The sequence below is a fragment of the Oncorhynchus mykiss genome, chromosome 1 (genome assembly GCF_013265735.2).
Source record: "Oncorhynchus mykiss isolate Arlee chromosome 1, USDA_OmykA_1.1, whole genome shotgun sequence".
Classification (NCBI taxonomy): Eukaryota; Metazoa; Chordata; class Actinopteri; order Salmoniformes; family Salmonidae; genus Oncorhynchus; species Oncorhynchus mykiss.
Window position 1 is genome coordinate 54,130,532 of NC_048565.1, and position 21,918 is coordinate 54,152,449.

Genomic DNA, 21,918 nt, shown 5'->3' on the forward strand with positions numbered 1-21,918 from the left:
CCTGTGTGAATTTAAGTATGCTCTCTCTAATTCTCTCTTTCTCTCTTTCTTTCTCTCTCTCGGAGGACCTGAGCCCTAGGACCATGCCTCAGGACTACCTGGCATGATGAATCCTTGCTGTCCCCAGTCCATCTGGCCGTGCTGCTGCTCCAGTTTCAACTGTTCTGCCTGTGATTATTATTATTTAACCATGCTGGTCATTTATGAACATTTGAACATCTTGGCCATGTTCTGTTATAATCTCCACCCGGCACAGCCAGAAGAGGAATGGTCACCCCACAGCCTGGTTCCTCTCTAGGTTTCTTCCTAGGTTTTGGCTTTTCTAGGGAGTTTTTCCTAGCCATCGTGCTTCTACACCGGCATTGCTTGCTGTTTGGGGTTTTAGGCTGGGTTTCTGTACAGCACTTTGAGATATCAGCTGATGTACGAAGGGCTATAGAAATACATTTGATTTGATTTGATTTGATAGTGGAATTTGAGGCTTGTCTTCAAAATAAAAGTACCTCTTTGAAAGTGATGCAGAAGGTTACAATTGGTGGAATCATGGCATATTTAGACTAGATAATGTTAAACAAGGTCGGAATGTGAATCAATTAAATGGGGTATCAGTCTACTCGGTGACACCCACAGAATAGAACTGTGAAGAGTTTACGCAAATATTAGCGTTGTAGCTCTTATCGCAGGACTGTGATTCTGTGAAATCACCTCCCCAGTCAGCCTATTGTGTGTATTGACATTCATATTAAACTTTACAGCTTTAGCTAAGGATTGGGGATCAATGAAATATATCAGTCTACTCATTACCCAAGATATTTTTTCCCAACGTCCTCCTCAGAGTTATCAGACTCCAAAACATCCTCTGGAATAATGTTCAATACACATAGGTTGCCAATAAATGTTGCTCAATTCACAGTTGTTTCAGAGTCCCGCAAAAAGAGCTACGACGCTAATGTTCTCTGGGTGTCACTGAGAAGACTGATACGCCATGTCATTGATCCACAATCCATAGGTAAGGCTGTACAGTGAAAGAAGTATGACCCTAACGCAATTCTAAAGTATAATACATCCAGTGTGATTTCAACATATTTTTGTCATATTAACTAATTGTCTTTTGTTGATTTCATAGAAACAACATTCCAACCTCGTTTAGCATGATCTATTTAATAATGGCATAATTCTACTATTTGTATTTATTTGCATCACTGTCAATTACATACTTTTATTTTGAAGGCTAACCCCTATTGTGGCTAATCCTTATTGTGGCTAGCTTCACAAAGATTCACAAAGATGGGTCCGACCACCATTAATAATCAAATAAGAACTGTCTTATAAATTAGGGTAATTTTAGATGATGACACCTAGCTATAAAGTTTGTTAGCAAACTATACCTACTGAAACAGATTGTCGTTTTGCTATGTTTTTCGGGAAGAACATTGTTTGCATCCATGAGCTAGCTAGCTTTTTTTATGACCAGCACTGTAGGTGTGCGAGACAACTCTCCCAGCATCGTAGCATACGTATCGATAAATCGTTGTGACATATGAAATACAAGTGATAGTTATTACACATTGATTACACTATGTTAAAAAAAATTATGAACTCGTTAAATTATTATGTGACAGTCATATTCAGGTCCTGATTGGTCAACAAGCTTATTTGACATGTAACTTTTTTGACATGCAAAGACCCAAACAGTGTTCCCTAGAAATCCTGGTTCAGAATGAAACGACAAATGAACAACGAAACAGCACAGCAAGTAAATTAAAGAAATAGGTTTTGATTATGTTTTCCTGGTAATGGGGACATACGTAAATGCCAACAAAATAACTTTTTGGTCAGTGGTGTGTGTGTGTGTAACCTCAGGAGCCACACTTGGGATAAAGAAAAAGTGGCCTTTATAATCAAGTCTTCGAGGTCAGAATAGAAGTCTCTCAGTAAGTGCAGGGAGACACACATAACTAGCTAAGGTCTCTGCACAGCTATTTCCAGGTCTCTCCAGAGATGTTCGATCGGGTTCAAGTCCGGGCTCTGGCTGGGCAACTCCAGGACATTAAGAGACTTGTCCCGAAGCCACTCCTGAGTTGTCTTGGCTGTGTGCTTAGGCCCGTTGTCCTGTTGAAAAGTGAACCTTCACCCCAGTCTGAGGTCCTTAGCGCTCTGGAGCAGGTTTTCTTCAAGGATCTCTGTACTTTTCTCTGTTCATCTTTCCCTCGATCCTTACTAGTCTCCCAGTCCCTGCCGCTGAAAAACATGCCCACAGCATGATGCTGCCACCACGCTTCACCGTAGGGATGGTGCCAGGTTTCCTCCAGATGTGACACTTGGCATTCCAGGCTAAAGAGTTTAATCTTGGTTTCATCAGATGAGAGAATCTTGTTTCTCATGGTCTGAGAGTCACTTAAGTGCCTTTTGGCAACTCCAAGCGGGCTGTCATGTGCCTTTTACTGAGGAGGGGCTTCCGTCTGGCCACTCTACCATAAAGGCCTCCCTGACCAAGGCCCTTCTCCCCCAATTGCTCAGTTTGGCCAGGCAGCCAGCTTCCATTTAAGAATGATGGAGGCCACTGTGTTCTTGGGTCATTCAATGCTGCAGCAATTTATTGGTACCCTTTCCCAGATATGTGCATCGACACAATCCTGTCTCAGAGGTCTACGGGCAATTTCTATGGACGACCTCATTGCTTGGTTTTTGCTCTGACATGCACTGTCAACTGTGGGACCTTATTTAGATCATGTCCAATCAACAGAATTTCCCACAGATCAATGGAAACAAGATGCACCTGAACTACATTTTGAGTCTCATAGCAAAGGGTCTGAATAGTTATGTAAATAAGGTATTTATGTTTTTTTAATTTTTGAAACATTCTAAAAACCTGTTTTCGTTTTGTCATTATGGGGTATTGTGTGCAGATCGCTGAAGACATATTTCTTATTTAATACATTTTAGAATGTTTCGCTCAAATTCAAGTTGTTGGCCACTGCCAAGAATTGCAATTCTACAAGTAGAAAAGGCATGTTCGTAGATAACAGGACGGCACGCAGCTCATACCAGTTTTGTTCTAGCAAGAGAAGGAATGGCCTCTCACTGTGATACGTACCTATTGGCAGTCTATCGACAGTGAGATTCTTGTGTGTTTCATGCTTAAGTGTCCCTGCGCAGGATTCAGCCAGCAAGCAAAGAGGTATCAGCAGAAAAGTTGTGTGGTGTGTGAGAGAGAAACTCACAGCATTTCGTACCATTTACATTGAATAGATTAGAACATACAAGCATCAAATATAGGCCAGCTCAGGAATCCATATTAACATGTACAGGGAACTGCCAAAATAAAGGAAACACTTGAGTAAATGAGGGATACAAAGTAAGCAGATACTTCCACACAGGTGTGGTTCCTGAGTTAATTAAGCAATTAACATCCCACCATGCTTAGGGTCAAGTATAAAAATGCTGGGCAGGCTCACTTGCCCATTACTTTGGCTACCATGGCTAGAAGAAGAGATTTCAGTGACATTGAAAGAGAGTTGATTGTTGGGGCACGTTTGGCAGGAGCTTCAGTGATGAAGACTGCTCAACTTGCTGTGTTTCAAGAGGAACAGTGGTACTGATTGAACCCAATTGAACACAATTTTCCACTACCAGCAACAAAACAACAAACTATGGAAGAACTGTGGAAGAATGATGTTGCATCCCACCAATAGAGCTCCAGACACTTGTAGAATCTATGCCAATGTGCTTTGAAGCTGTTCTGGTGGCTCGTGGTGGCCCTATTGAGACACGTTATGTTGGTGATTCCATTATTTTGGCAGTGACCTGTATATGTCCTGGGCATTGGAGAAGGTGTATGTGCAGTTGTTGAGTGGATACTGACCTCTTTTCCTGGTGCCCTGGTGGAGCGGAGTGTTTAGATAGGTCACTGCACTCTTCTTCCTCTGCACAGCGTGGATAGGAACACGTATGTGGGAGAAGAAATACAGCTGTGATTTGACTGCAAGTTTATCATGTCACTCACTCAAAAAGAAAACCTATTTGCTATTCATATGCTACACAGGGCCAGATCCTACCTTCATTAATTCAGATATGCACATTGAAAACAGTGCGTATTATGCTCACATTTTAAAAAGCATGTGCACTGGCATCCAATTGAATAAGAAACACATTGTGTATCGGCTGTTGTAATAATGTGTGGTTACACTATCAAAAATGTTTGATAAGTAGAAGAACAGCAGTGTAAGTCCATACCTCAGGCTCAAACACAGCTCCACTGTACACCGGATTGGCTGTTGTTCTTCGCTTACGCTCCTGCCTCCTCCTCTGAATTTCTATAACCACAGAGTAGTATATTAATACAGGCATTGCAGTATACACTCCTAGGGAATGCGGGTGAATGTAGGAACTGGAATTTACTTCAGGCGAAACTGGCTGTGCTTACCTTCCAAACGGTCATGGGTAACAAGTCCGAGGGACACCATGAAGGCAAGTTTCTGGGGGGAAACAATAAAAGAGTATTAGGACAACCCCCTCCATAAATTGTGCCTTCTGTGAGGAGAATTCCTAACATGAACAATTACACTATATATAAAAAAGTATGTGGACATCCCTTCAAATTAGTGGATTCGGCTATTTCAGCCACACCCTTTCTGACAAGATAATACATTTTTTTAGCACACAGCCATGCAATCTTCATAGAATTGCCTTACTGAAGAGTACAGTGACTTTCAAAGTGTAACTGTCATAGGATGCCACCTCTCTAGTTCGTCAAATTTCTGCCCTGCTAGAGCTGCCCCGGTCAACTGTAAGTGCTGTTATTGTGAAGTGGAAACGTCTAGGAGCAACAACGGCTTAGCAACGAAATGGTAGGCCACACAAAGTCACAGAACTGGACCGCCAAGTGCTGAAGCGTGTAAAAATATAGTCTGTCCTCGGTTGCAACACCCACTACCGAGTTCCAAACTGCCAATGGAAGCAATGTCAGGACAATAACGTTGGGAGCTTCATGAAATGGGTTTCAATGGCTGAGCAGCCACACGCAAGCCTAAGATCACCATGCACAATGCCAAGCGTTGGCTGGAGTGGTGTAAAGCTTGCCGCCATTGGACTCTAGAGCAGTAGAAACGAGTTCTCTGGAGTGACGAATCACGCTTCACCATCTGGCAGTCCGACGGACGAATCTGGCTTTGGTGGATGCCAGGAGAAAGCTACTAATCACCTAACATCAGTACCCAACCTCACTAATGCTCTTGTGGCGGGGCCACAGTGGCTCCTGACCCCTCCTGTCTCAGCCTCCAGTATTTATGCGTCGGGGGGCTAGGGTCAGTTAATCTCTCTCTCTCTCTGAGCCCTAGGACCATGCCTCAGGACTACCTGGCATGATGACTCCTTGTTGTCCACCTGGCTGTGCTGCTGCTCCAGATTCAACTGTTCTGCCTGCGGCTATGGAACCCTGACCTGTACACTGTGATTACTATTATTTGACCATGCTGGTCATTTATGAACATCTTGGCCATGTTCTGTTATAATCTCCACCCGGCACAGCCAGAAGAGGACTGGCCACCCCTCACAGCCTGGTTCCCCTCTAGGTTTCTTCCTAGGTTTTGGCCTTTCTAGGGAGTTTTTCCTAGTCACCATGCTTCTACACCTGCATTGCTTGCTGTTTGGGGTTTTAGGCTGGGTTTCTGTACAGCACTTTGATATGTCAGCTGATGTAAGAAGGGCTATATAAATAAATACATTTGAATTTGGCTGAATGGAAGCAAGTCCCCGCAGCAATGTTCCAACATCTAGTGGAAAGCCTTCCCATAAGAGTAGATGCTGTTATAGCATCAAAGGGGGGACCAACTCCATATTAATGCCCATGATTTTGGAATGAGATGTTCGATGAGTAGATATCTATAACAGTGGCAAGAAAAAGTATGTGAACCCTTTGGAATTACCTGGATTTCTGCATGAATTGGTCATCAAATGTGGTATGATCTTCATCTAAGTCACAACAATAGACAAACATAGTGTGGTTAAACTAATAACAGACACATTCTTGTATTTTTCTTGTCTATATTGAATACATTATTTAAACATTCACAGTGTAGGTTGGAAAATTTATGTAGTTTGGAAAATGTAACCCCTCGGCTAATCTCACGCTCGTCGTAATGACTAGACCAGGGTGCAGCGTGCGTAGAGTTCCACATATTTTTAATAAATAGAAACTCAATAAACAAGACAATAAAGCACAAATGAAAGGTCAAGCTACTGGTGTGCACACAGGCAACTAACTGTAGACAAGATCCCACAAATCACAAATTAGGAAATGGCTACCTAAATATGATCCCCAATCAGAGACAACGATAAACAGCTGTCTCTGATTGGGAACCATACCAGGCCCACATAAACCATTAATCACCTAGATGACCCACCCTAGTCACTATCACGCCGCAACCAACATAGAGATTAAACAGCTCTCTATGGTTAGGGCGTGACAGTACCACCCCCCAAAGGTGCGGACTTCGACCGCAAAACCTGACTCAATAGGGGCGGGTCCGGGTGGGCATCTACAAAGGATGACACGGGGCGTCAGGGGTGGCTCTGGTGCGGGGCGAAGTACCCACTCCGCTCGCAGATACATCATCCTCCATGGTGGCTCTGGTGCGGGGATCTTCGCCGGAAGCTCCGGACCGTGGGTCGTTGCTGGAGACACCGGACCTTTTGTCGGCGCCGGACCGTAGATCATCGCCGGAGGCACAGGACTGTAGATCGTCTCAGGAGGTTCCGGACTGCTGACCGTCTCAGGAGGTTCCGCACTGTAGACCGTCGTTGGAGGTTCCGGACTGTGGACCGTCATTGGAGGTTCCGGACTGGGAACTGTCGCCGGAAGCTCTGGACTGGGAACTGTCGCCGGAAGCTCTGGACTGGGAACTGTTGCAGGAAGCTCTGGACTGGGAACTGTCGCAGGAAGCTCTGGACTGGGAACTGTCGCAGGAAGCTCTGGACTGGGAACTGTCGCAGGAAGCTCTGGACTGTGGAGGCGCACTGGAGGCCTGATGCGTAGAGCTGGCACAACGTGTCCTGGACAGATAACAACCCTTGCACGGCAAGTGAGGGGAGCTAGCACATGATGCACTGGACTGTGAAGGCGCACTGGGACACAGTGCGTAGAACCGGCGCAGGATGTACTGGACCCTGGAGGCGCACTGGAGACCAGGAGCGCTGAGCCGGCACAACCCGCCCTGGACAGATACCCACTTTAGCACGACAAGTGCGAGGAGCTGACACAGGACGTACTGGGCTGTGAAAGCGCACTGGAAACCTGATGCGTATAGCCGGCATCAATTGTACCGGAACTTTAACACACTTCTCAGGACAAGTGCGAGGAACTGTCACAGATGGCATCGGACAGCTATCACGCTCCTCAGGGCGAATGCCGTGCATACCACGCCAAACCAACAGCTCTTTCTCTTCACTCTCCTCCAATTTGTCCAATAACTCCTCGACAGACTCTGACTCAACCTTCAACTTTGCCGACTGCTCCATGTGCTCCCCCCCAAATATTGGGGTTTCTGTGGCCCACCTCCCCGACTTCGTCACGGTCCCTCTTTCGCTGCTTCCGCCTGCCTCCATGGCGGGCTCTTCACTCCTGCTATTATGTCGTCCCAAGTCCAGGATGTTCTCTCCCTAATCCCCTCCACAGACCAGGATGCCATTATCTACCAGGCAAGCTGCATGGTCCGTTGTTGGTGGGATCTTCTGTTACGCTCATCGTAATGATTGGACCAAGAGTAGAGTTCCACATATATTAATTAAATGAAACTTACCAAACAAAAACAAACAAGTACAAACAAAACGTGAAGCTACTGGTGTGCACACAGGCAACTAACTGTAGACAAGATCCCACAAACACAACGGGTAAAATGGCAACCTAAATATGATCCCCAATCAGAGACAACGATAAACAGCTGCCTCTGATTGGGAACCATATCAGGCTACCATAGACATACAATTTACCTAGATGACCCACCCTAGTCACTATCACGCCCCAACCAACATAGAGAATAAACAGCTTTCTATGGTCAGGGCGTGACAGCTAATGACTTCTCCAAAAGCTAATTGGAGTCAGGAGTCAGCTAACCTGGATTCCAATCAATGAGACAGATTGGAGATGTTGGTTGGAGCTGCCTTGCCCTATAAAAAAATACTCACAAAATCTGAGTTTGCTATTCACAAGAAGCATTGCTTGATGTGAATCATGCCTCGAACAAAAGAGACCTCAGAAGGCCTAAGATTAAGAATTGTTGACTTGCATAAAGCTGGAAAGGATTACAAAAGTATCTCTAAAAGCCTTGATGTTCATCAGTCCACGGTAAGACAAAATGTCTATGAATGGAGAAAGTTCAGCACTGTTGCTCCTCTCGCTAGGCCATCCTGCAAAGATGACTGCAAGAACACAGTGCAGAATGCTCAATGAGGTTAAGAAGAATCCTAGAGTGTCAGCTAAAGACTTACAGAAATCTCTGGAACATGCTAACATCTCTGTTGACGAGTCAACGATACGTAAAACACTAAACAAGAATGGTGTTCATGGTAGGACACCATGGAAGAAGCCACTGCTGTCCAACAAAACATTGCTACATGTCTGAAGTTTGCAAAAGTACACCTGGATGTTCCACAGCACTACTGGCAAAATAGTCTGTGGACAGAGTAAACTACAGTTGAGTTGTTTGGAAGGAACACACAACACTATGTGTGGAGAAAAAAGGGCACAGCATAAATACATCAAAACCTCATCCCAACTGTAAAGTATCGTGGAGGGAGCATCGAGGTTTGGGGCTGTTTTGCTGCCTCAGGGCTTGGACAGCTTGCTATCATCGACGGAAAAATTAATTCCAAAGTTCATCAAAACATTTTGCAGGAGAATGTTAGACTACCTGTCTGCCAATTGAAGCTCAACAGAAGTTGGGTGATGCAACAGGACAGCGACCCAAAACACAGATGTAAATTAACAACAATGGCTTCAACAGAAGAATATACACCTTCTGGAGTGGCCCAGTCAGAGTCCTGACCTCAACCCGATTGAGATGCTGTGGCATGACCTCAGGAGAGCAGTTCACACCAGACATCCCAAGAATATTGCTGAACCGAAACAATTTTGTGAAGAGGAATGGTCCAAAACTCCTTCTGACCGTTTTGCAGGTCTGATCCGCAACTACAGAAAACGTTTGGTTGAGGTTATTGCTGCCAAAGGAGGGTCAACCAGTTATTAAATCCAAGGATTCACATACTTTTTCCCACCCTGCACTGTGAATGTTTACACAGTGTGTTAAATAAAGACATGAAAACGTATAATTGTTTGTGTGTTATTAGTTTAAGCAAACTGTGTTTGTACATTGTTGTGACTTAGATGAAGATCAGATCAAATTGTATGACCATTGTATGACCAATTTATGCAGAAATCCAGGTATTTCAAAAGGGTTTACATACTTTTTCTTGCCACTCTAATTTGTCATGTAGTGTATACTGTATCTATAAATGACTTTATATGTTTACACTACATCTTTGGCAAAGCCTGCCTCCCAGAGTCATCTGTGAAGAACTTTAAGGTTCTATCAGTAGGCTGACATTCCAAAAAGTATGGTATGTATTTGTTATGCAGGTTTGACCCCAAGTTCAGAATGAAGCATAAGCTCCTTCTCCAGTATACCTGAGGATTGTCCTCTCTCTTTAGTCTCGGTGCTGGAGACAGAGGAGGGGTCCTGCTCACCAACATCTTCTGCCCCAATCCCCCCCGTGCTTTAACAGTCTGGAAACAGAGGGAGGAAAACAACGCTCTTAAAACATGAACAATGAAAGTAACAGAGTTATACATGTAGAATTACTTCAATTATGAAAAGGGAACAAGTCACTTTCCCATCCAAACTGTCCTGCTGACCCCACAAAATGTATTCATTTCCCTGAAAATGGACGATACAATTCTAGTATCGTAACTTCCCACCCAAACTGTGGTGCTGACCTTGGTGTCGGAGGTTAGGCCGCTGATTTGCAGTGTCTGCACCGATGCCGGGGCCGTGATGACAATGCCCGTCAACATGCCTGTGGGCTGGCCGCTCTTGGCGGCGCAGGGCTGGCCATTGATGATGCGCACCTGGTGGATGAGCCCGGCGCTGGAGGGCAGCGAGGAGGGGCTCAGCTTGTTGGTCAGCATCACCGGGCCCCGCTGGAGCAGCTGGAGTGCAGTCATCATGGGCCGAAGGGGCGCTGGGGCAATGGGCACACTGTTGGGCTTCGCCCGGACCTGAGTTGGGAGGATAGGGGTCAGAGGTTAGCCAATCATTCATCAGGTGTCATATTGGAGCTTATGGGTCTTCACAAATGTGTGTAAAAGAGACCGACCAGGGAAAGGTAATTCCAATGTGGTGCTCTGAGGTATCACTGTAGATGGAGGCATACAGTGGGGCAAAAAAGTATTTAGTCAGCCACCAATTGTGCAAGTTCTCTCACTTAACAAGATGAGAGAGGCCTGTAATTTTCATCACAGGTACACTTCAACTATGACAGACAAAATTAGAAAAAAAATCCAGAAAATCACATTGTAGGATTTTTAATTAATTAAATTAACAGGTGCCATTAATACAGGTAACGAGTGGAGGACAGAGGAGCCTCTTAAAGAAGAAGTTACAGGTCTGTGAGAGCCAGACATCTTGCTTGATTGTAGGTGACCAAATACTTATTTCCACCATAATTTGCAAATTAATTAATTAAAAATCCTACAATGTGATTAGTTGAAGTGTACCTATGATGAAAATTACAGGCCTCTCATCTTTTTAAGTGGGAGAACTTGCACAATTGGTGGCTGACTAAATACTTTTTTGCCCCACTGTACTATATAATCACAGTCTCTACTTAACTATGAACACTTAGGTAAGGAAGGTGTCAGTAAAAGTGACAACCCAAAAATTGAGCTGTTAAATGAACCTGCGATAGGTTGTGAAATGTAAGCGGTCATTCATTTCACCATCAAAACCAGAAAAAAATGGTGACCTTGGTGGTTTTGCTGATGTTCCTTTTGGCTTTGCTGGTGTTCCTAACCCTTACAAGCAGGACGTCACTTGTGCTCTTGACGAGGATGGCTGTGTAGTTGAGTAGCTCCGTGGAACTGAAATGATTTTGGCAATGCTATTTACCTATTTTGGGGCATAGTTATACAAGTGAAAGGCAGATTTTTGTTACAACGAAAATTAACAGTTCTAAACTGGATAGCCGCAAATCACAGCGTACAAAGGATTCACTGCAGACACAACTGTCCAAGCTTAGCAAGGAAATTGAGGCTGCCTACAGGCCAGATATGCCAGACACTGCAACTTGCGAGCCCACTCTGACCTTTCTTGCCTCTGAAATCAGAGCAATTTGTTTGTCCACCCAAAATATTGAACAAGACACATCAGAAATTAAGACCACAATGTAGTGTTGGGTTCTGAGAATATGAAAATATACTTATGTCACTGATGGAGTGCTGAGGTTTAGAGGCTCTACACCAGCGGAACCCAGCGACAACATTGCGCTGAAAAGGCAGCAGGCGAAATTCAAAAATATTTTTTTGAAATATGTAACGTTCAAACATTAACAACTGCAATACAGCATATCTAATCTACCCATCGTGTCCGATTTAAAAAATGCTTTACAGAGAAAACACAACATATGATTATGTTAGGTCATTGCCAAGTAAAAAAAAACAGCCATTTTTCCAGCCAAATGAGAAATATAGATTAAATGAATCACTAACCGTTGATGATCTTCATCAGATGACACTCATAGGACATCATGTTACACAATACATGTATGTTTTGTTCGATTATGTGCATATTTATATCCAAAAATCTCAGTTTACATTGGCGCGTTACGTGCAGTAATGTTTTGATTCCAAAACATCCGGTGATTTTGCAGAAATACTCATAATAAACATTGATAAAAGATACAAGTGTTATTCACAGAATTAAAGATAAACTTCTCCTTAATGCAACCGCTGTGTCAGATTTTAAAAAAACTTAATGGAAAAAGCATAATTTGAGGATGACGCTCAGAACCCAAAACAGCCAGAGGAATATCAGCCATTTTGGAGTCAACGAAGTTAGAAATAACACCATAAATATTCACTTACCTTTGCACTCCCAGGAATCCCAGTTCGACAATAAATGACTGATTTGTTCCATAAAGTCCATCATTTATGTCCAAATAGCCACTTGTTGTTAGCGTGTTCAGCCCAGTAATCCATCTTCATGAGGCGCAGGCACTATGTCCAGACAAAAACTCGAAAAGTTCCGTTACAGTCCTTTAGAAACATGTCAAACGATATATGGAATCAATCTTTAGGATGTCTTTAACATAAAACATCAATAAATGTTCCAACCGGAGAATTCCTTTGTCTGAAGAAAAGCACTGGAATGAGAGGTAACTCTGGCGGGAGCGCGCGTCATGAGACCAAGGCACTCTGCAGACCACTGACTCAAAGAGGTCTCATGAGCCCCTCCTTTATAGTAGGCTCCTCATTCAAGTTTCTAAAGACGGTTGACATCTAGTGGAAGCCCTAGGAAGTGCAACTTTATCCATATCTCAATGTGTATTCGGTAGGCCAAGCTTTGAAAAACTACTAACCTCAGATGTCCCACTTCCTGGTTGGATTTTTCTCAGGTTTTCACCTGCCATATGAGTTCTGTTATACTCACAGACATCATTCAAACAGTTTTAGAAACTTCAGAGTGTTTTCTATACAATACTAATAATAATATGCATATATTAGCATCTGGGACAGAGTAGGAGGCAGTTCACGCTGGGCACACTATTCATCCAAAAGTGAAAATGCTGCCCCCTATCCCAAAAAGGTTAAGGGTTATAAGAGGAAGGTATATAGTGTGTGCAACTAAGCTTGGAATGTGTTGAGTGCAGGGAAGCGATTACATGTGGCAGGCATTGGTAAGGGGAGAGAGCCATGGATTGGTGATGGAGGGGGGTTGAGGTCAGGTCAGCTTAAGGGATAAATAAAAGTTTATGGCCGGTATCACTAGTGTCCTGCCTAGCAGTAAAGAACGATGTTTGTACAGTAGGAGGAGACTCAGCCTATGAGGAAAGGTTGTGTGAAAATGTTTTTGTCTAATGCAGCTGTATTGAACATCTGGGCAGAATAAACTTGGTTAAGCTTTCATTGTGTTCGTAAAGGTTTTTACTTTGAGTATTAGAACCGAACAGTTGGCGTCAGATGGTATAGAGTACAGTATATACATATGAGATGAGTAATAGGGTATGTAAACATTATATAATGTGGCATTGTTTAAAGTGGCAGCAGCATTTTTGGCCTTCCTGTGACATTGAGTGATGTAGGTGTCCTGGAGGGCAGGTAGTTTGCCCCCAGTGATGCGTTGCGCAGCCCGCACTACCCTCTGGAGAGCCTTACGGTTGTTGTGATACAGCCCGGTGCAGGGTAGGTTCCATAAGGATAGGTCCCGGGTGGAGGTTTTCCTCTGCGATATCCAGGTAAAAAACAGGTCTAGGGTGGGATCCTTCAAGGATAGGTCCCGAGTGGAGGTTTTCCTCTGCGAGATCCAGGTAAAAAACAGGTCTAGGGTGGGATCCTTCAAGGATAGGTCCCGAGTGGAGGTTTTCCTCTGCGAGATCCAGGTAAAAAACAGGTCTAGGGTGGGATCCTTCAAGGATAGGTCCCGAGTGGAGGTTTTCCTCTGCGATATCCAGGTAAAAAACAGGTCTAGGGTGGGATCCTTCAAGGATAGGTCCCGAGTGGAGGTTTTCCTCTGCGAGATCCAGGTAAAAAACAGGTCTAGGGTGGGATCCTTCAAGGATAGGTCCCGAGTGGAGGTTTTCCTCTGCGAGATCCAGGTAAAAAACAGGTCTAGGGTGGGATCCTTCAAGGATAGGTCCCGAGTGGAGGTTTTCCTCTGCGAGATCCAGGAGTGACAATACAGTGTATGGTAGGTTCCAAATTAGGATAGGTCCCTAGTGGGGGTATTCCCCTGTGAGATCTGTAAAAGGGACAAAAGTCCCAGCTGCAGGGAGTTTTTGTAAGACTAGAGTTCTAGAAGCTAGTGAGTTTTAGGAAGACGAGAGTTCTAGAAGCTAGCGAGTAAAAAAGAAAAGAAAAATGAAGATATTCGAACACTGTTTGAGTTACGTGTAGTAGCAGTAGCAATACGGAGAGAGGTTGGTTTATGCCCTATGGGGAGGGGGTGGAAATAGGAAAACAAAGTGTGAATAATTTTGGTAATGTGGGTTATCAACAACAGTGATATTTGGGGCGCATTACTGGAATAAAACATTAAGTCATCCGTATTCTCCAGTAATACATTTGCAGACGCTATAGTATAGGTTCTAATACAAGGTATTAAGTGCCGTGACCAAATCATTATTATCCGGGGAAGTGGGCAGCGCTACCTTGGAAAATGGTTAATAGTAGGTGTCTATTATAGACGGGAGTGAAGAAATCTAAAACACCCTAGACACAGTCGAAAGAGGTTTGGGAATAACTATTCATATTAGAGGTCGACCGAATAATAGGCATGGCTGATTAATTAGGGCTGATTTCAAGTTTTCATAACAATCGGTAATCAGCCTTTTTGGACGCCGATTATGACCAATTACATTGCAATCCACGAGGAGACTGCGTGGCAGGCTGACCAGCTGTTACCCGAGTGCAGCATCAAAAGGACCTTAAGTTGCTGGATAGTATTAAACTTATCTTATAAAAAAACAATCAATCTTCACATAATCACTAGTTAACCACACATGGTTGATGATATTACTAGGTTATCTAGCTTGTTCTGTGTTGCATATAATCAATGTGGTGCCTGTTAATTTGTCATCGAATCACAACCTACTTCAACTTCGCCAAACGGGTGATGATTTATCAAAAGCGCATTCGTGAAAAAAGCACAATCGTCGCACAAATGTACCTAACCATAAACATCAATGCCTTTCTTAAAATCAATACACAAGTATATTTTTTAAACCTGCATATGTAGTTAAAATAAATTCATGTTAGCAGGTAATTGTGTCACTTATCTTGCGTTCAGTGCAAGCAGAGTCAGGGTATATGCAGCAGTTTGGGCAGCCTGGCTCGTTGCGAACTGTGTTAAGACCATTTCTTCCTAACAAAGACAGTAATTCATTTGCCAGAACATAATTATGAAATACGCTACGGTTCCATATTCCACTGAAAGAATATATTCCACTGAAAGAATTTCTACATTTTAACCTGCGTGTCGTGATTGCGTTTGGTATGGGGAGACAAAATACATTTATGCACGATGGCACGCGCGTGCAGCCGGTTTGGGTTCCATGTTAGCAATGCTTGAGGCACAGCGCTGTTTATGACTTCAAGCCTATCAACTCCCGAGATTAGGCTGGCAATACTAAAGTGCCTATAAGAACATCCAATAGTCTATGAAATACAAATGGTCTATGAAATACAAACGGTATAGAGAGAAATAGTCCTATAATTCCTATAATAACTACAACCTAAAACTTCTTAATTGGGAATATTGAAGACTCATGCTAAAAGGAACCACCAGCCTTCATATGTTCTCATGTTCTGAGCAAGGAACTTAAACGTAAGCTTTTTTACATGGCACATATTGCACTTTTACTTTCTTCTCCAACATGGTGTTTTTGCATTATTTAAACCAAATTGAACATGTTTCATTACTTATTTGAGACTAAATTGATTTTATTTCTGTATTATATCAAGTTAAAATAAAAGTGATCATTGTTCATTCAGTATTGTTGTAATTGTCATTATTACAAATATATATATATGAAAATCGTCCGATTAAATCGGTATCGGTTTTGGTCCTCCAATAATCGGTATCGGCAATGAAAAAATCATAATCGGTCGACCTCTAATTCATATGGCGACAGACGGCCCCGATTCTCCAAGCGGAGCTAGAGGATTTTAATAAAGCCATGGAGTCGCTGAAAGAAGCGCACGAGCATTCTACCAATTCAGCTCGAATATGGGGAATTAATAGATGTACTTAGCTACCAAAAGGCTGGGTACGTGAGTACATTGATAGAATTTGTACTTCGGCGTTGATGGCAGGTTTGAAACCTGTGATCAAAACGACAGTTGTGGGGGTTGTGGATATAATAGAGGAAGATGTTTTGAGAGTGGAATATAACTCCGCTCACTTCGCAGATGTGCGAGGGGTTAATACGGCCACAGTGAAAGTCAATAACAGTGGTTTCAATGGCCAAGGTAAGACAAAGAAACGTATAAAAAAAACATCAAAGCGTAAGGAGATAGATGTGGGACTAAAACAGGGCGCTATCGGACATTGTAAGAATAAGGTGATACTGGAACCTGCTGCAGTCGAAGGAAATGCCGCTATACAAGTGTTTGCATCTTTTACAAAAGAGCAACAACAAATCCTTTTGAGAGTAGCAGGAGAGGAAATGTCACAGGTTCAATCGATAGTGGTTCATAGAGATTACAGTTTCTTGTTTTTATGTGAAGGAAGACGTATGAGATCACATCTTACCCAACTTTTTAGTAGAGGCCAGGGATCAAATATCGCAGATTCCCTATGATGAGAAAATGGCTAAATTTGCCAGAGGAAAATGTACTTTGGGTTGAAGAATCTAGGCAAAATGCCAGGGGAATGGATTCCAGAGGTAACACATTTTAATTATCTGGCCAAACACTCCTTGCAAACTCAGAAAGCCTTGTTTCTCATGAGACATTTTATGTGGTTTTATTCTGAAATAGATTTCTAGAATGTACGAAAGGGTAGAGGGGTAACGAGGAATTAGCAAAGGGGATACTAAACCTAAAATGAACTTTTTTTTATAGTTAGTTCATAAACATTGTGGTGCAGTGGTTATGGAGAATAGTACATGCTAAAGATACATAAACGATACGTAAACATCAAGGGTGGTGTGAAGTCAATATGTTTTTGGGTTTCATGGAACATATTAGTGATCATTGTTCCAGAGTCGTGACTGATGTATATTGACTAAATTATTTGAGAATGTTTTAGTATGTTTATAACTGTAGAAGTGCATTAGGAGTAGTGACTAGTGTGTTATGGGTTTGATATATGTGCAAATGTATCTGTAGCAGGAGGTGTTTGAGACAGAATGTTTACATAGGGCTGTTAAGTGGGATGGAACGTGACTGCAGTGAAGATCTGAGGGGGCTCATAAATTAAGGTCATGGTGGTAGAGGGGTATCATTCCCAGAGACTATGTATATTGTTGCAGGAGATAGCTCATAGGAGGGAGGACAGCTGACTGTTAAGTTAAATTGAACATTACACATACCCAGGTCATGGTGAGAGTAGAAAAGATAGTGGTAATGGTAAACTTTCAAGAAACCTGTAACTCAGTGTTTTGTTAGATTGGATATTCTTCCAACTCATTAATCTCGTTCCCAATTTCTAACAGCCGGAAAACACTTGACAGATTACATGCAGTAGTTATTCTCACGGCAGTCGCTGTAGGGACCGTAATTGAAGGAGGCTATAGTCATGGGCCATGTTAGTAGTTGCAGGGGTTACTTTAGTAGCATTGTTGGGATATCAGTTTATGAAGACTCGTGCCACATGGATTGGTAACTGGTAACTGGGAGACCGATGGGAGTACAGGGGAGGCTATTACTTAAATGTCACAAATTAGTGATCTTGCTATAACAGGAGAGTTTACGTTGTCAGGAAATGACCCATGTGTTGCAGTGTGTATGTCCTCAGGTGAAAGCAGCACATAAGGAGCCAGAGATAACTAAGGGCATGGGCTGAATTCTGGAGATTGAGTGTACATCAAGATACACCAGGCAGGGGTGTTGGGACAGCGTTGGTCTGATCCACACACAGTACTCCATACAGCACCTGTAGCGGTAAAGATCATCATGTTTCTCCTTGGTGGGTGCATAGTTCTCACGTGAAGTTAGGTCCAGCTGCATAATGGGTGAGCTTGAAGACACCATGACAGAGGAAGCGGGGCTAAAGAGAGAGAGAGAGAGAGAGAGACTAGATTCCACTGTAAGACCTGCAGATGGGCTGGGTCTGGGAGCTACTTTAACATCATAGTTGGGATAGCTGCTTTATTGTTTAATGCATCATATGAAAGAGGATAGATGTTGGGGTAATTGTACTCTAAACAACATTTTGAAGGCATTCTTGTGAAAGCATATACAGTGCTGAGTTACCTCAAAAGGATGTGGTGTTGATTAGGGATACGCACTTGCCTATCAGGTGACGTGTCTATCAGGTGACAATGGAGGAGATGGGGAACAAAGTGAAAATTACATGGCTTGGGAACACCTCCCGGAACCTGGGGCCGGAAAGGAGAAGACTGAGCGAAAGCATGAGGAGGCTTTTTAGGGCATTCATTTTTGTGGAATCCAGCAGTAAAGTATCCTGAAGGCATGGAGTCAGGTGAAGAGAGAGTGGGAATTGTCATGGTCTCAAACTTTGGTTTTCATGCATATATAATTATGCACAGCTTACCACATCGTTAACCACACTAGGGTAGGGGGCACTATTTTCACCACCGGATGAAAAGTGTGTCCAGAGTAAACTGCCTGTTACTGAGGCCCAGAAGCTAGGATATGCATATAATTGGTAGATTTGGATAGAAAACACTCTAAAGTTTTCAAAACTGTTAAAATAATGTGTGTGAGTAAAACAGAACTGATATGGCAGGTGAAAACCTGAGAAAAATGTAGTTTTATAATGAATGCCTATACAGTATCCAATGACTTAGGACTCAAATTGCACTTTCTATGGCTTCCACTAGATGTCAACAGTCTTTAGACATGGTTTCAGGCTTGTATTCTGGGAAGTCCCCAGACCTGTTTGCTGCGCACGACCGAGAGCGCGCCTTTCTTGTTTTTCTTTTATACAGTGCCTTGCAAAAGTATTCGGCCCCCTTGAACTTTGCGACCTTTCGCCACATTTCAGGCTTCAAACATAAAGATATAAAACTGTATTTTTTTGTGAAGAATCAACAACAAGTGGGACACAATCATGAAGTGGAACGACATTTATTGGATATTTCAAACTTTTTTAACAAATCAAAAACTAAAAAATTGGGCGTGCAAAATTATTGGTTGGTCATAGTATTTGTAGAGTTTTTTTCTCTGAGAATTAGAACCTAAAAGGAAATGGAAGGAACATTTATTCGCTGACCACCCGCTTTAGAGAAGCAGAGGACCATGTTGCAACATAGGAGAATATAGGAGAATCCATAAAGAATTTAAAAAATGACAGGACCATGTTGATAACTTGGATAACAGAGGGCATCGCTGTAATATTAAAATCCTGGGTGTTCCCGAGATGGTAGAAATCAAAGACATGATACAGTTCCTACAGAGGAAAATCCCAAATGTGCTGGAATGCCAGTTTGAGAGGTCACTTGTGGTACAGAGGGCACATAGATTCCCCCCTGGCCCGCCGAGGAGAGACCCGAAAGAGGGATGCCGGCCACAGCCCATTATGTTCGACATGCTATGTTACCAGGTGAAGGAAGAAATTCTCAGAACAGCAAGAGAGAAGACAGGTGACATGGCAGGGATCTACAATTATGTTCTTCCCAGACTATTCTAAACGAGTTAACGACCGGAGGATGGCATTCAAACATGTCAAAATCGATCTAAAATTGCGGAAGATCGAGTTCATGCGTTTTCTGTGTTTTCCTGCTACACTGGAGACCAAACTCAATGGAGCCAAGATCACACGTTTGACTGACAAGACGAAGCATCAGCCTTCATCCAGAGAAGATCTGCCAGGGAGGTCCGCTGAATCCAGAATTATATTGGATGTAGGACTATAAGTGCCTTTGACTTTGCATTGCTATGATTAGACTCAGCCCTAGAGCTGGATTTGACTGGACTGTTTCTTACCAGTAGGTTATTTTTTTTATTTTTGTTGGTTTGTTCAACATCACACTAGCTAGCTGGCTAATGTTAGCTAGTCAGATAACTTGCGAAAATAGCAATTTTCGTAAATTAACTTTATGACAAAAATTATGCACTAACGTTTGTCTCTACATTAACTAACATATTCCTCTCAATTGTAAATCTTTTGCTTGACTCATTATGACGTTATAAGAACTTACATCTGGTTCCTCCATAATGTTTTGTCCGCCATATTTGTTGAAGAACGCCACAAAGGCAAGGGTCGCTCGCTTCAAAATTCATAATTGGAACCACTCGATATGATTGGTCATATAAAAACCTTGTGACCCAAATGCATAATGAGTTTTCTAACTCCCCCTTGTGGTGGTCTGGAGCAATGAAGCTGTGACGCTGGGTAACCCCTATGTCCCGTGGTGCAAGTTCGCAACTTTTAAAGGAGGAACCACTGTACATCTCAGGGTATACTGGACAAACAAAAGTTGGATAGATTTTTTGCAGACTTGAATTTACCCCAACTCTCAGATAAGGATAGAGATTATTTAGATGCACTACTTAGGGTTGAGGAGTAAGTTTGAAGACAACGAAATCCTTTTCTACCCAAGCTACGGATGAGTAGCTGTGTCTAAGCGGGTGAATTCAAGACGGACCCCCTTAGCATCCAATCCCAGCGAATCGTGGTTCCTAAAAGGTTTCATTCCTATGCTGTGAGCTCTGAGCTACAGAGCTGTCTGTCCTCAGGGAACAGACTCCTAAGCCAAAAGGACACTGACATCGGGAGGACGATCAGAGAGGTGCGCCAGAGAGGTGCGCCGGAGAGGTGCGTCATCGAGCAACCTGAACGTTCCCCTGAACGGTCCACGCAGAGAATCCTCGGAGATCATCCCCACGTAATTACATCATTATATTCTGACCCATAAGAGCGGCAGTTTGGGGCAAGGCTAGGGTTAGAATAAGCATAGCTGACAAATTCACCCAAATGTATATTTTTCTTGTGTACTTTCTTTTTTCTCTCTCTCTTTGAAATCCCCATTTTGGGTAACACGTGCCATAGTGTGTTGGCCCGTTATACTAAGTTCTAATCAATAGCCTATAATGTGTTTTGTCTATATGTATCTTTTATCATCATGTATATTTTATTATCATCAAATATTCAACTAAGATTGGTGTGGTACGAACTCATTGGTGAGACCTGGGTCCGTACAGATTCACAGGCTATACGACGTTCAGAACGAGATTGGTAGAGGTAACTGGTTAATTAGCGGCTGTTGTAAAATTGATATTCTGATATTCTTTGAGTTAATTTGGGAAATAGAAACTCAATAAAAACTAGTTTTCCCATGGTGCCCCAGGTTAATGAGTTAATCATTGCTTGATTCTGTTAATCATGCAATTAGAAACTTGTAATCATTCGATGAGCAACAGTCGTCACATTAACTAATACAACATCACGACAGTAGTATCATTAACCTGGCTTTATCCCCCACCGTTACAGCTCAGATAACCTTACAGCACATAAATACAGTGTGCTGTCCAGGACTCAAGCAATTTGTCATTAGATGCTGCCAAAGCCTTTTATTGTGTGGAATGGGGCTATATTTTTAAATCTCTTACAACAGTTGGCTTTGGGGAGAACTTTGTGAATTGGATAAAACGTTATATGGCACTCCTTATGCCTGCGTTTTAACAAATGGTCTCATACCCAACCCTTTCCAGTTACATAGAAGTACAAAACAAGGATGCCCTTCAAGCCCCAGTTTATTTGTGCTAGCTTTGGAACCCTTGGCCCAGAAACAGAGGTAACCCACTTATTCATGGAGTTATGGTGGGCAACATTCAGCATAAGCTCATGCTTTTATACAGATGACATGAAACTTTTCTTGTCTCAACCTGAGATATCTGTCCCTGATTTACGACACTGCTGAGGAATTTACATCATCTAGTTATCATATTAACTGGCATAAATTTGAGGCTCATCTTTTATCTGGCTTAAGCCCATCCAATCTCTTCAACCAATAGAAATGTAC

The 21,918-nt window shown here is 42.8% G+C and overlaps 1 protein-coding gene across 6 annotated transcripts in view; it reads right to left on the minus strand.

Moving 5' to 3' along the window:
- The window catches only part of LOC110525336 (PHD finger protein 21A), a 110,848-nt gene that overhangs the window by 17,393 nt on the left and 71,537 nt on the right, over window positions 1-21,918 (minus strand). For all 6 annotated transcript variants that reach the window (XM_036980401.1, XM_036980413.1, XM_036980403.1 and 3 more), the window contains 5 exons: window positions 9,992-10,273; window positions 9,683-9,781; window positions 4,427-4,478; window positions 4,237-4,316; window positions 3,866-3,926 (listed from right to left, as the gene is read on the minus strand). In XM_036980401.1, coding sequence (XP_036836296.1) covers window positions 3,866-3,926; window positions 4,237-4,316; window positions 4,427-4,478; window positions 9,683-9,781; window positions 9,992-10,273 — 574 coding nt within the window. The remainder of the gene's footprint in view (window positions 1-3,865; window positions 3,927-4,236; window positions 4,317-4,426; window positions 4,479-9,682; window positions 9,782-9,991; window positions 10,274-21,918) is intronic.